At 51.5% G+C, this 13,162-nt stretch overlaps 8 protein-coding genes across 8 annotated transcripts; 3 read left to right on the top strand and 5 right to left on the bottom strand.

Annotated features, from left to right (window-relative positions):
- Nucleotides 1-510: 510 nt before the first annotated feature.
- Nucleotides 511-840, top strand: COCCADRAFT_83827 (uncharacterized protein; the record flags this gene model as incomplete). The annotated part of the gene is made up of 1 exon (XM_007709466.1): nt 511-840. A coding segment is annotated over one exon (330 nt), but the record flags the coding sequence as incomplete, so codon positions are not given.
- A 715-nt stretch (nt 841-1,555) lies between these two features.
- On the bottom strand, nt 1,556-2,713 carry COCCADRAFT_22469 (carbohydrate-binding module family 63 protein; the record flags this gene model as incomplete). The annotated part of the gene is made up of 1 exon (XM_007709394.1): nt 1,556-2,713. One exon carries the CDS (start codon nt 2,711-2,713, stop codon nt 1,556-1,558), a length of 1,158 nt encoding a protein of 385 aa, XP_007707584.1.
- A 1,393-nt stretch (nt 2,714-4,106) lies between these two features.
- COCCADRAFT_32810 (uncharacterized protein) lies at nt 4,107-4,970 on the bottom strand (the record flags this gene model as incomplete). Its single annotated transcript, XM_007709419.1, has 1 exon — nt 4,107-4,970. One exon carries the CDS (start codon nt 4,968-4,970, stop codon nt 4,107-4,109), a length of 864 nt encoding a protein of 287 aa, XP_007707609.1.
- A 179-nt stretch (nt 4,971-5,149) lies between these two features.
- On the top strand, nt 5,150-5,924 carry COCCADRAFT_1153 (uncharacterized protein; the record flags this gene model as incomplete). The annotated part of the gene is made up of 4 exons (XM_007709376.1): nt 5,150-5,174; nt 5,343-5,398; nt 5,492-5,541; nt 5,594-5,924. The coding sequence occupies 4 exons, from the start codon at nt 5,150-5,152 to the stop codon at nt 5,922-5,924; spliced, it is 462 nt and encodes a 153-aa protein (XP_007707566.1).
- Nucleotides 5,925-6,450: 526 nt separating this feature from the next.
- COCCADRAFT_1152 (uncharacterized protein) lies at nt 6,451-6,849 on the bottom strand (the record flags this gene model as incomplete). Its single annotated transcript, XM_007709375.1, has 2 exons — nt 6,451-6,617; nt 6,732-6,849. 2 exons carry the CDS (start codon nt 6,847-6,849, stop codon nt 6,451-6,453), a joined length of 285 nt encoding a protein of 94 aa, XP_007707565.1.
- A 396-nt stretch (nt 6,850-7,245) lies between these two features.
- On the bottom strand, nt 7,246-8,448 carry COCCADRAFT_22466 (uncharacterized protein; the record flags this gene model as incomplete). The annotated part of the gene is made up of 1 exon (XM_007709393.1): nt 7,246-8,448. The coding sequence occupies one exon, from the start codon at nt 8,446-8,448 to the stop codon at nt 7,246-7,248; it is 1,203 nt and encodes a 400-aa protein (XP_007707583.1).
- Nucleotides 8,449-8,817: 369 nt separating this feature from the next.
- COCCADRAFT_83842 (uncharacterized protein) lies at nt 8,818-10,928 on the bottom strand (the record flags this gene model as incomplete). Its single annotated transcript, XM_007709465.1, has 3 exons — nt 8,818-9,590; nt 9,641-10,686; nt 10,744-10,928. The coding sequence occupies 3 exons, from the start codon at nt 10,926-10,928 to the stop codon at nt 8,818-8,820; spliced, it is 2,004 nt and encodes a 667-aa protein (XP_007707655.1).
- Nucleotides 10,929-11,686: 758 nt separating this feature from the next.
- Nucleotides 11,687-13,161, top strand: COCCADRAFT_83902 (uncharacterized protein; the record flags this gene model as incomplete). The annotated part of the gene is made up of 4 exons (XM_007709464.1): nt 11,687-11,813; nt 11,866-11,915; nt 11,976-12,319; nt 12,369-13,161. The coding sequence occupies 4 exons, from the start codon at nt 11,687-11,689 to the stop codon at nt 13,159-13,161; spliced, it is 1,314 nt and encodes a 437-aa protein (XP_007707654.1).
- Between the last annotated feature and the right edge of the window lies 1 nt (nt 13,162).

Raw genomic sequence — 13,162 nt, 5'->3', positions numbered from 1 at the left:
TTCACTTCCCCTGATCCATAGTAACTCACCATCTCGAGTCGCAGTCCCTTCACCGATGGAGCGGCTATTTCAGAAAAAAAACAGTACTGTGGAAGACAGTCCCTACGAATAGGTGAGACTAGGCGGTGTTAAAGCACTGTAAGCCTTGAACCTTACCCGTCCGCATGCGCTATAGGAGGCTTTTAGATAGGATATCAAGCCTTTACATACATACGTATTCTCACAAGTCGCATATCCACTTTTAGTACAATGTTTAACCATTCACGCACGAAGTTACTCTAAAAATCACCCTATTGCCTGATGCCTACGTCCATTTCTTAGTCAAACAAAAAAACATCACATCTACTCTAACACACCCAAGTCCCTCTCTCCCCATACTTAGTTCCCCTGATAAGAAAAATATAGAAGCAACCCCACACTCTCCACCTGACTACGACAACATCCAAAAACCAAATAAACCAATACGCTACAACCCGCCCTCTAATCCCCGTACGCAATATTAGACAACACACGGGACCCAACCGTTCATCTTGGCCCCCAAGTACCCGCCCTAGCCCCCCTCCCCCTCCCCCTCCTGCCTGCCCTTACAAAACCCTAATTTCCGATCTGAGCCGCCCCGGCACCCAACCAATAAAAAGAATTCCCCAATTATTGTTTGCAAAAAACGCCTTCACTTCCCCCTCCCCCTCAGAAGAATTCCCTTGGAAAAATCATTTTGGTAGTGGGGGGCGGAGACCACATAATACTTCCATTTACCCCCCTTTTGCGCAAAAAAAAATAAAAAAAAAAATAAAGGCGAAATCCAGCGTAGCGTTTCCGACGTATAAAGTCAAAAGATAGGCAGATTAAATTTGAAAGAGCGGGAGGTAACGGGATAAGCGGGGCAATGGGCTAACCCATTACTTTTCCCCGTTCTACAGAAAAGAAAATGACGTACAGGGCTGATGGTTGTTGTCCCGGGATTTGCTTACAGGTATAGTATGCGAGTTTTATAGGTAATTTTGGAGTTGGAGGGAATGAATGCGGGGTTGTAATGTCCGGTGTTTGATTGGGGATACGGGAGGGGTGGGAGGGTTTGATTGTTTTGTTGTTTGGCGGGTTAGGAGCGAGGATGATGAAGTATTGAGTTTCTTCTTTTTGGATTGATCAGAGGACCTTGGGGGGTGCGTCGGTAGTGGCTAGTCTTACAAGTACATGTACATATAGATATCGAGGTTTGACGCCATCGTTTTGAAGAAATGCTTTTTGAAGTCTGATATTGTGTACACTCAGAGAAGAACAGGGGCAAGCAAGACATTGCAAATAAGAATTCCATTCGTGAAGCTGACCCAGCAAAGCGTTTCATGGCCCAACCGAGTCTGAAGAATAGATACGATTCATGAATAGAAAATAACGACCAAAGGCCGATCAAGGCTTTGAGTCAAGAAAAAAAGTGGCTAAATGTAAAAGAAAAGAATATATGTCACAAAAAAAGGTCGTCTAAATCCGATCATGAAGAGAAAAGGCTGCTACAACTTTTTGGGCCCAGCTATGCACCCAATACAGGTCACTTCGTTTAAGCGAAGTTGCTGCTGCAAGTCTTTGTGGTGTTAGCGGCAACGCTGACACCCTTAACGATGATAGATTGACCGCCGGAGCTGGTGATCTTGACGTCGACGGAGTCGGTACCGAAGCCAGCCGAGTTCTCGAAGAAGTTGTAAGGCTGCCTCTTGGTACCCTTCCAGGTCTTGCCGCCGTCGGTCGAGACGTCGAGAGAGGTGACCTGGACGTTGGAGTTCATGACTTGCATGGAGAACCAGTGGGCGCTGGTACCGGACTTGTTCTTGAGGACAATGGGGGTGGTGATGCCGCAAGGAACAACCTCCCAAGAGACGGGGATTATTCCCTTGGAGGGATCAGCGAGCTTCTTGAAAGCATCGGGGAAGAGGTCGAGGTGGTGAGGACCGCACCCAGGGCATTGATCGACAACCATGGCAGTGATCTTGTCGCCAGAAGGACCAGTGACGCTAACGCAAGTACCGCAAGCGTTGGCGGAATCCCAGTCAGAGTCGGTCAGCGCAGTGCCGAAGAGACCACTGGGAAGCGTGTATCCTGTCAAGGAGCACATGCCACCATCGAGGTTACCGCCATAGAAGGTAGCCTCGCCGCGCTTGGAGCCTGCGGAAGAGGATGTGGGAGCTGGGGAGGCGGAGGCGGAGGCGGAGGCGGAGGCGGAGGGGGAAACGGCCGCAGCAGCCGCAGAGACAGTGGATGAGGCAGCAGTGGGATACGCAACTGGGGTCTTGCTCTCAGAGGTGGCCTTTGCTGCCGGGCTGGACGCCAATTGGAAACTTGGGAGGGGAGCTTCGGAAGGGGAGGGTGATGCAGAGGCGAGTGCAGCGGAGGATGGGGTGGCTGCACATTCCGAAGCTGATGGGCGGACAGTCACAGTGACGTAGTCTTCGACGGTGCTAGTCGAGGTCGAAGGCTTTGGAGGCATTGAACCATAACCAGGTGCAGTGACAGTGACGTAGACCTTCTCATAGGTGGTGGCAGTGACGGTAGGTCTTGAGCAGGTGCTGGACTTGGTGGCCGTGACATCTGCAACCTTTGCGGCTGTAGCAGTCTCATACACAGTTTCGTACTCGGTCTTAGTGTAAGTCTGGACAGAGCAGTACGACTCGGCGGCAGCGAGGCCCGCAATGGGGAGGATGGAGAAGATAGTGGACTTCATCGTGTCTGACTTCTAGTCGACAGTTTAGTTGTGACAAGGAATGTGATAAATCGTATCAACGAGTTCAGGTAATGAGTGACAGCAGCGCAGCGGCTTGGAAAAGAGTGACTGGATGGAGCAGAAAGAATGACTAGAGTTTGGCTTTGCCACGAGGCGGACGAGATAAATGAAAACTCGACCAACAGAGAGCGCCCTGCCCAGGTACATAAACACCCAGGTCCGGCTGACACCTCATTTCACGAGAGCAGGGCAGCGGCAACGCGCTCGGACAAACTCCCTTGTGGAGATTTGGTCCCGCAAGCGACTGGAAATAAGCTCATCTCCTGTTTGATGTTCCCTTGTTCAACCTGCCAAAGACGGGTAATTTTGTCGCACGAGCAGCGCATTGTACCTCTTGCAAGCTGTCCCCGTGCCCGAAATATACTCTGACAAGCCGGTGTCTGGGATCTGGACGAGCTAAGGTTGTTTCAGAAAAAGGCTTGAGTAATGCTTGGCGCAATGGTAACTGGGGGGCCGTGGGTGATGAGGTGCTGGGATGAAGGATGCGCTAAAGGAAAATCAAACAGCAGCGAGATAACGAGGCGGCAACACATTGAGCAGAATTTCATATTCCTTGCTCGGCAGCCAACTTCTCGGCACATAAAGCGACGAGCAACCTGTTGCAGTTCATCGCGGCGGTGTTGCGAAAAGTGATGTTCGCTGTACATGCGCATGCAGTACGGATGCCATCCAGGTACAACATGTGCCTGAGAACCGAGGCGTTTCCAACGAACACCTTGTAAGCAGCCTTCGGAACTTTATCGGCGCAACGACGAAACCGCATATATAGTTACTACCGACGGGTCTAGAGCCGACCCATTGCAAATAATACCGCACATTGCCGGTGGATATTGAATTGTATGTTCTTGGGTGGATATCATGGCGGGTCTCGGCACAACTTCTGCTCTGCTGAGATGTTAGGCCCGCTAGAAAGACCAAAACAACACTTTGCCAGCTGCAAACGTCCCAATGTGGTGCGTGGCGCAGGTTGAATTGATCGTGCTTATTTGTGAGAAAGCTAGGATGCCACGGAAGATCCCGATGACAGTGCCTGCTGTGGGATAAGATTGGGTCCAAACAGGATATCAGCAATTCCTGATGTACACACGTACGTACTTTTATGGCAACCAAGTGTTCTCCTTATACAGAATAACGGCATTCTTTTCCGTGATGCCCAGTGTAGGCGCCGCATGTTGATGGTATATTCAGCGTGGCGCCAAGGTGAAAATAGAGCCGCCAGTTGTAAGTGTTCGTCGCTCTGGATTCCTATTCGACCCCGACTTGCATGGTACTCTATAGTCTCCGCTTTTGTAGTATTGGCATATTACATCCTTTGCGTTCTAGCACCTGATGTTCATTCGACAATGATGCAGAAGTTATTCATGCCTGGGCCATCTCGTATCTTCTTCTTTTCCGTGGTCGCTTTAGTAGGCTCCCCTGTCAGAACGAACATGTAGTAGCATAGTTTTGACGTCTTCTTGCTGAACGTCATCCTGAAGCCAATGCGGTCCATGATTTGCAGAAGTAGTTCTTCGTCTAGATAGCGGGAGTTGTCGACACACGGAAGTGGTAAAACGAAAAACAGTGCTGGTAGTGCAAGCAGAGAATCGTCCGTTTTCGCAGTATTCCTTCGCATAAACTTGGTAATACGCTTCAGCATCTCGCCTCGGCCAGTGGCGTCTGGTACGTAGTTGAGTACAAGCGATAAGGAGATGATGTCGAAGCGTTCGCTGTCAGTCGTTGGAAGTGGCCGCTGCATGAAATCCTGTTTCTCTATACCCGGTCCCTGGCTGTTGAGATCGATCCTTGTCATATCAATAATATTGGAGTACTTGGAGATTTCATTCTCAGTTGAAAGAGCGCCGATTTCCAGGCATCGAAGTTTGGGAATGATGTGACCTCGCTCCTTTGCTCCTAGCACGTGCGATTTTTGCAGCCATTCGACCAAGACCTTGCTCGAATCACCACCCCGATCCTTTGCCTGCCCCTGTTTACTTGCCGCCTGATACGTTTTTATACCTCCATTCTTTTCGATAGCTCGAGCAATCTCTTCTGCAGACGACAAGTCTCCCTTCTTCAGGGCTGCTGCGTGCTCCTTCTGTAAGCGGTGATGGGTGCGAATGATGGTCCGTGATCGCTCAGAAGTCATCCGCTCTTTCGGCTTGCTGATAGGTGGCCGGCCATGCGACAGAGTCTTCTGGCGCTTTTTCACAGCCATGATGGCGTTTGCGTCGCAAGTCACATGGTTCGCATGAGAGCATGCTGAAAGTTGGAGATGCAGCATCTGGCGCTAGCACTAGCGCGAGTTAGCCGAGCCATCGCACCCGACATGCCATCCGCCGCAAAAATGAATTGCGACTCTCGACACTAACCTCCAGGACCACCAACACCGCCAAAATGGGACCCAAGCCAGCATCCAAGAGTACGTTCACGCCTATATCGCAGCCACGAGATCGAGAAACGAGCACGCATACGTATACATTGCGAAGTAACGCCTGCACTCTAGCAGCGTGACCTTTGCAAAGGAACTTTGCAGATGCGCCTCGATCAGTTCCCCTTAGTTTGCGCTCAATGCTGACAATGTTTGCAGCCGCCACCAAGACCGGCAAGCAGGCTAACGCCGCTGCCAAAGCGGCCCTTAAGGGCGTAAGCCTCCCCTGATCCTCTTGAGTCGTGTCAGAAATATACCTCTGACGGGCTGTACTTCTCGTGTGACGGACACAATTAACGAGATGACAGTCGTATGCGAACAAGAAGCGCGCCATCAGGAAGAGCACCAGCTTCCACCGGTATGCCCTAGAGCAATACTTTCGAGATTCATATGTTAACAACTTTTTGCAGCCCCAAGACCCTCGAGCTGTCCCGCGCCCCCAAGTACCCTCGCAAGTCGGTCCCCCATGCTCCTCGCATGGACGCTGAGAAGGTCCTCATCCACCCTCTCAACACCGAGTCGGCCATGAAGAAGATTGAGGAGAACAACACTCTTGTCTTCATCTGCAACGTTAAGGCCAACAAGCGCCAAATCGCTGCCGCCCTCAAGAAGCAGTACGACGTCAGCTGCGTCAAGATCAACACCCTGATCCGCCCCGACGGCTCAAAGAAGGCTTTCTGCCGCCTCACTGCCGATGTCGACGCTCTCGACATTGCGGCTACCAAGCTCGCCATTGTTTAAATGAGGCGGTGTTTGTACGAAGAGAGGGCATGGGATGGTCATGATAGGGTCCTGGTTATACCCGGCAAAGGAAAAAAGCGATGTGATATGCATGGCGGGCGTTCATGGGATAAACGTAGTCAAGGTTGACTTCGAATGAAACAAATTTCCGCATGGCGCCAATACTCAACTTGGTCCTGAAACAAACATTTTTTTTTGCAGTTGACAATGATGTGTGATGTTTGATGTCTGATTGTCGGAGCTGTGATGTTACCTTTTTTTTTGCCAGTATCGAAAAGTTTACCGTTCTTTTTTCCAAGTTCATTGTAGCTTCGTTCATTCAATGCGTTCATACATGCATTTCTGCCTAGCATGCCATTCCAGCGTAATCCCTACTCAGCATTGCGATATATCCTACAGATGATTGACGTAACAACCATGTCGTATGCCCCCATTCATATCTCATCATGTCCTATCGTACACTGTCCCTCCCGCTCCAATTCCCATACTCTCCCCTCCAACAGTCCACAAATCTCTCTCCCTCTCTTTACCCCCTCAACCTCTCCAACTCCCTCAGCACCACCAAATTCGCATCCAAAAACCGATCTACGCACTGTCGCATACACGGCTCTTCGTACTTGTCTAGCTTGCCGGATTTAACAGTGCCCGTGGGGATGCATTTGCGGAAACAGGTGTCGGTTAGGGAGTGGATGGCTGTTTTGTTTTTTCTGTTAGCATTTTTCCTTGCGCAATTGATGGTTCAGAGTGAGGGAAGGGAGTGGAGTGGGGTTGCGAGAGGGAGAGAGGAGAGGAGGAAGAGGAACGTACAAGATTGTATTCTAGCTTTCTGGCCTTCGTTCATGGCGAATTGCTGGAGTTCTTGCTTGTCGCGGTCGGATAGCTTGGAGAGATCGAGGTTGCCGAGGCCGCTGCCGAAGGAGTCCATGGTTGATTTTATTTTTTCTTTCTTTCGTTGCTTTGGTGGTTTCGGAAAGAGTTTTGTGGGGGTAATTGCGAAACGAAGGAGTTTGCGCAAGGCGATTGTTTTTTTTTGTTTGGGTAAGGCGGGTATGCGGAGGTGGGTTGGGGGTGTGTGGATTTGCGGTCGCTATTGTTTGACAGAATTTCTTGACGTACTTGATGGGGGACGTCGGCGGTTTTTGCTGGGGTTGCGCCGATCGGGGCGCGACGGGTGTTAGTCAGCGGGGGTGTTTACGATTTGACATTTTTCATGTGTGGAAGAGATGAAATGTTAAACATTTTATTACAAATTATGAGATTTTGACTCTGAATGGTGAGTAGGAAAGAAGTGTGATCAAGGTATGCGCAGACACCGGTGGGGTTACCTATCCGCCCGAATAACATGCTCTCTAACCACATGTCTTCCATTCTCACTTCTCATGATAACCTTTGGTCCTGCGTCTACATATCCTTCTCCTAAATCCGTGCTGGCGCTCCGCTTCCAGATAGGAGCTGTACCAGGGCCGGCGACATGAAATAAGAAGTACGGCCAACTACCTTCCTTCTCACTCTTGAACATCCTCACGTTGGCTATGTATTTGTTTCCTCCTAGCTGCCTTTTATGCTGCATGAAGAAATATCCTGCCCAGCGTCCAACCGGCGAGCCGAGTAGCGCTTTTCCTTCATCCGTATCCATGTTGAAGTCGTGACCTGGCCATCCATCTGGTTCGTCTTTTGGAGGTGACAGCGTACCCAAAGCGCGCTTGACATGTTGATTGGTTTCTTTGTTGATGATCATGGCAACAAAGAGATACTTGATGTTGTCCAGGCCTTGCAAATCATGTGCTCGATGCCAAAACGCCCATGCAATGTCAGAGACGCTACGTATAGCTGGAAGTTCTTCAGTGAGCGGCGCTCTTTTCCATAGTCTGTGCGCTGCTTTGGCAGCCGAGGAAAGCTGCATAGCATATACCGCTCCAGCTTCTGCATTGACGCCAATTGTATGCTCAGCGTTTGTGACTCTGTACTCTTTTCCACAAACTTCATACCGCTGGTCGGCTTTTTCGGGGATCTTTCCATTGTCTCCCAACCTGACAGCTGGACCATTGGCATGCTCAATTGCGAAACATTGGTTTGGCCCCCCTTTGCCCTTGCTGTTTGTCCTGATTCCAAGGTCCTTAAAGGCTTTCTTAAGCATGTGGCCATCGCGACTGTCGAAGTCGCACTCTGGGTCTGCTTGCCTGGCTAGAGCGTCGTTGTTATCATTGTAGCCCCATTCGCGCAACTTTTCGATGAGATTACCGTCAAAGGGTGATTCCGCTGTGGTTTCTAAGCCGTAGAGGCTCGCTGCTTCCGCATCGTTGCTTTTCATGCCTTGCAACAGCTTTGCGCCTCGAGCAACGGAGAGCGTCCATGGATCGTCGGCAGCCGCCTTTGCTGGTCCAGACCACTCCTCAAGAGGATTTTCACTTGGAAGGGTGTTGTTGGTAGCGCTCGTGACAAGCTCGGAAGGGACATCCGGGACGACAAGGGCGTGTACAAAAGTGGCGCATGCTGCACATGCAATTAGAAAGAGCGACCTCATGGAGGTAGCGTGCGACTGAATCAAAATGAATGAAGGGATAACTGGAGAAGAAAGCTGCTTTATTTTACTTGAACAATCTAATTTTTATGACAGGCATGAGGTGGTGCGGTGAAAAGTGAAAGCAATCCAGAGCTATGACTCTGGGGTGAAAGGAAATGTGACAGAATCAGGTAACAGTCGTATCTGCAAAGCCTGTGAAACCCAACATCCAATGATGTATACTGTGAATTACGTAGTTCATGACTAGAAGGAAATTAGAGTAAATGCTTCAAAAACGCCAAATTCTCCCGGATATCGTGCTTTATGCGTACTGAGAAAACACTACCACGTATAGACTTTTCGCATCTCTATCCTCAACATCTTGTGTACCTATGACTCAAGGAGCTCTTTAGGTATGCAAGCAAACACAGTACTGACAACGGCCATTATGGCGCTGACGATGATCAGCACCCAGTTCATCATCTTTTCTCCACTGGATATCTCTTTTCCGAAAAGCTTCAGATGGAACATCAACGGTAGGATGATGCAAATGCTAAAGCAAGCGACACTTCCGAGAAGTGTCATGATGCGATCGAAGGAGGGAAAAACGATAGCGATGAAAACAAACAAAACAATCGTGATGATGCGTAAAGAGATCTTGAAGAATCCCCGGGTGAGTCCGTCCATGCCGTCCATGGAAGGTGACATGGCCAGAGATCGTGCGTCTAGGCCAAAGAGAAGCTCGAGGGTGCTTACAATGGGTCTAGCATTCAATGGGATCTTGGTCAACGGGATGATGGCAATGCAGATGGCGATGAATACTGAAATGCCCTTAGGAAAACCCTCTGTTAAGAAGATGTTGCTTGTGATTTCTTCCAAGACGCCATCGCCGAACATGAGAATGCCAGCGCATGCCATTCCGACGTCGATAATGTAGGTGAAGATGTAGGTCACGTTGACAGCCTTGCGGTACTTGTAGGGGTGTCGCATGTCGCGGTAAATATTTGGAAACACAGAATGGCCACCCCAAGGAGACATGAGGAGACCAAAGGAGAGTGGAACGGTAAGCCAGTTGTCGGGGAACAGGTACTGTGTCATTGGCTGGCGAATGGAGCCGGGGGCATCTGGCTTCACAAGACCGTCGATCCAGATTGCAATGGTAACTAGCGGGTGTTAGCAAACGAGATTTAGGGATGCACAGTCATTTACTCACTTCCAAAGCAAGACATGACACCCAAAACAGATGTAAATGACAAAAAGCGGAGCGGCAGGAAGCTTAGTGGTATTAAAATCACACCACACAAGATCTTCCATTGCAAGATATCCCATCCAGGAATCAGCGCGTCCATGCTATCAGCGAACAAGACCACAAGTGCAACACAAGCTGCGAGCAACTCAAGAGAAAACAGCATGCTGACGGCCACTCGGGCTTTTGAGCCATATGAAACGTAGGCCAGATCGGCAAAGGTGATCAAGGAACCATCGACATCCAGACACTTGGCAAGCAGCTTCGCAGTATAGGCAGTGACAACGGCTGACCAGGCAAGGAAAACCATACCGATCAACCAACCCGAGTACTTAAACGCCAGAGGAAGGGTGAGCAGTCCCACACCCACCAGCACGTTGACCGAATTGAAAATGGTCTGAGGCATGGTAGATTGGCCCACAACCACGTTGATGATATGGCCATCCTCCTCGACTTGCTTGACAAGAAGCGGCTCTCGCTCCTGTTCAGGCTCTGTAGCGCCCTTGAGCTGCTGCTCGGTGAACAATCGCCCGGCATGGCGCATCGAGGACTCGTTGACGCGCGAGCTCAAACTACCGTAAGCAGTGCCGTAGCTTGCTCCAAAGGGCGACGATAGCGAAGGCTCGATTTGGAATATGCTAGATCCCCTTCCTCTCAGGCGCTGCTCGACTGTATGGGGCAGCAGCTGGGTCTGCTCGGTTGCGCCCTGCTCTTCATCCGTGACCGCATTGTCTGATGCACGCCTTCCCTCGGTCTGCAGGGCATTGCGCAGGGCTGATCGCTGGTCTGCGACGGGAGTTGGCAGGTCGCTACGCGGAAAATCAGCCGCATCTGTGTCGCCATCTTCGTCGGCGCCGTCGCTATCGCCGTCGTCGTGTTCAACGCGGAACGAGGGTCGCACGGGAGTGATTTCGAAGAAGCCTGCTGCACGCTGCCATGACCGCGCGAAATTGTTGATGCTGTTTACGCCGCCAGCGTCGCCCAGTGCGCCGAACTGCTGGCCGATGGAAGATCTGGAAGACCCTGTTAGCTTCGTCACGCGCAACACCAAGATTAGGAGCCATGCTCACCGCCGTCGCCGCAATTCAGTAGCTGCTCCTGACCAGCGACCTCCGTTTGTCGCGTTGCTCTCGCCACTGGGGCGCCTCTCGAGGCGGTCCCACTGCACCCGGCTGCCCGTGTCCGAGTCGATTGAGGCCCTGGCGGAGCCATCGTAGTCGTCCCAAGTCGAGGGCTGTTTTCCTCTGATGTCCATGGTGAGTGCCGGCAATGACGGGAAGAGAGACACACGATCAAGGGGCGCAAGTGGAGCACGAGGCTTGATATAAAAAAACTGGTTTGATCGAAACCCTGCAGGGGCGGGAACTACTGAATCAATACCTGGCTATCGTCGGGTTGAGATTGCACCCTGTGGATGCAGTAGATAACCACGACGGAGCCATGACGGATGGCATTATATAAAGAAGCGCCGACCAAGGCATGGAGCCCTGGTGCGCAGCATCGAAAGACACAGAAACCTGGAGCCATGGATCGCTATCACGAGGGGATCCATGGCCCCCGCACCGTAGCCGTCATAGGTAGGGTGATGGCACGGGGGGGAGCTATGGCTGATAACGCGGATGCCGGCAGCCTCGCGCCCGCTGTCCGCTAATTGGCCAGCTAACCGAACCAATCACTGTTGCCATACTCATTTATGTGCTGCCTATGTGTACTCTCTATACCAGTAAATGGGAGTGTGTGTGTGTGTGCCTGATGATGATGCCAGACCAGATCTGCGGCCTGGTGTGAGCTCACAGTCAGCCCGAAGACGCAAATCTTTTCCTTCACCCACGCCCGTCGGCTGCAAACACCCCCTTCTGCTGCTGCCATCTGCACTCTGCGAACGCGTGCTTGCAGTCGCCGTGCGTGCCCTTACGTCGTCGCTTGCTGGCCTGCTCGCCTGCCCCTCGCCCTTCGAGAAAATCTCTCGACCCCACCCTCTCTCTCCAGCACAACCACCAACCCACCGCGACCATGTCCGGGAAGAACGAGCAGCCCAACGAGGCCGAGAAGAACATTGAGATCTGGAAGGTCAAGAAACTCATCAAGCGTCTCGAGGCCGCCCGTGGAAATGGCACATCCATGATTTCGCTCATCATCCGTATGTCACCGCCGCGCAGCAGCCTACCCGCCCACCGACTGACTATCCAAAGCCCCTAAGGATCAGATCTCGCGCGCCGCCAAAATGTTGGCTGAAGAGTTTGTACGTCTGCCACCTGATCTTGCGCGATTTATGTCCAACGACTAACGTTTGCGCGCTCAGGGCACTGCCTCCAACATCAAATCCCGCGTCAACCGTCTCTCTGTCCTGTCCGCCATCACATCCACCCAGCAGCGTCTGAAGCTCTACTCCAAGGTCCCTCCAAATGGTCTCGTTGTCTACTGCGGTGAAATCATCACCGCTGAAGGCAAGGAGCGCAAGATCAACATTGACTTTGAGCCCTTCAAGCCCATCAACACCTCGCTGTACCTGTGTGACAACAAGTTCCATACCGAGGCCCTGAGCGAGCTGCTTGAGTCTGACCAAAAGTTTGGTTTCATCATCATGGACGGAAACGGTGCCCTGTTCGGTACTCTGTCAGGAAACACCCGTGAAATTGTCCACAAGTGAGCCTGACGTACAACCCCCGCCACGTTGCCATACTAACGCCACCAGGTTCTCGGTCGACCTTCCTAAGAAGCACGGCCGTGGTGGTCAATCCGCTCTGCGTTTCGCCCGTCTACGTGAAGAAAAGCGCCACAACTACGTCCGCAAGGTCGCCGAACTGGCTGTCCAGAACTTCATCACTGCCGACAAAGTCAACGTTGCCGGAATCATTCTCGCTGGTTCTGCCGACTTCAAGAACGACCTCAATCAGTCCGACCTCTTCGACAACCGTCTGCAGTCCAAGGTCATCAAGGTTGTCGACGTGTCCTACGGAGGCGAAAACGGTTTCAACCAGGCCATTGAACTCGCAGGCGAGACTCTCAGCAACGTCAAGTTCATTCAAGAAAAGAAGCTCATCAACGAGTACTTTGACCACATCTCCAAGGACTCTGGAAAGGTCTGCTACGGTATCGACGATACCTTGAAGGCCCTCGAGGCTGGTGCGGCCGAGACTCTGATTGTCTTTGAAAACTTGGAAATCACTCGATGGGTTCTCAAGAGCTCTGCCGGTTCCGAGATCATCCTCCACACTACAAAGCTCCAGGAAGAAGACCGAAGCATCTTCATGGACAAGGAAACCGGACAGGAGATGGAAGTCATTGATCAGGGTTCCATGCTCGAGTGGCTTGCCGAGAAGTACCGCGACTTTGGTGCCAACCTCGAATTCGTCTCGGACCGTTCTTCCGAGGGTAACCAGTTCGTCAAGGGCTTTGGTGGTATCGGTGCCATCCTGCGTTATGCCCTCAACTTTGAACAGCTTGCCGAGGTCGACGACGATGAAGACGAATTCTACGATGATTGAC

This window comes from Bipolaris zeicola, assembly GCF_000523435.1.
Source record: "Bipolaris zeicola 26-R-13 unplaced genomic scaffold scaffold_8, whole genome shotgun sequence".
Classification (NCBI taxonomy): Eukaryota; Fungi; Ascomycota; class Dothideomycetes; order Pleosporales; family Pleosporaceae; genus Bipolaris; species Bipolaris zeicola.
Note: the sequence above shows the minus strand (reverse complement) of the source record. Positions and strands in the feature narration are given on the sequence as shown.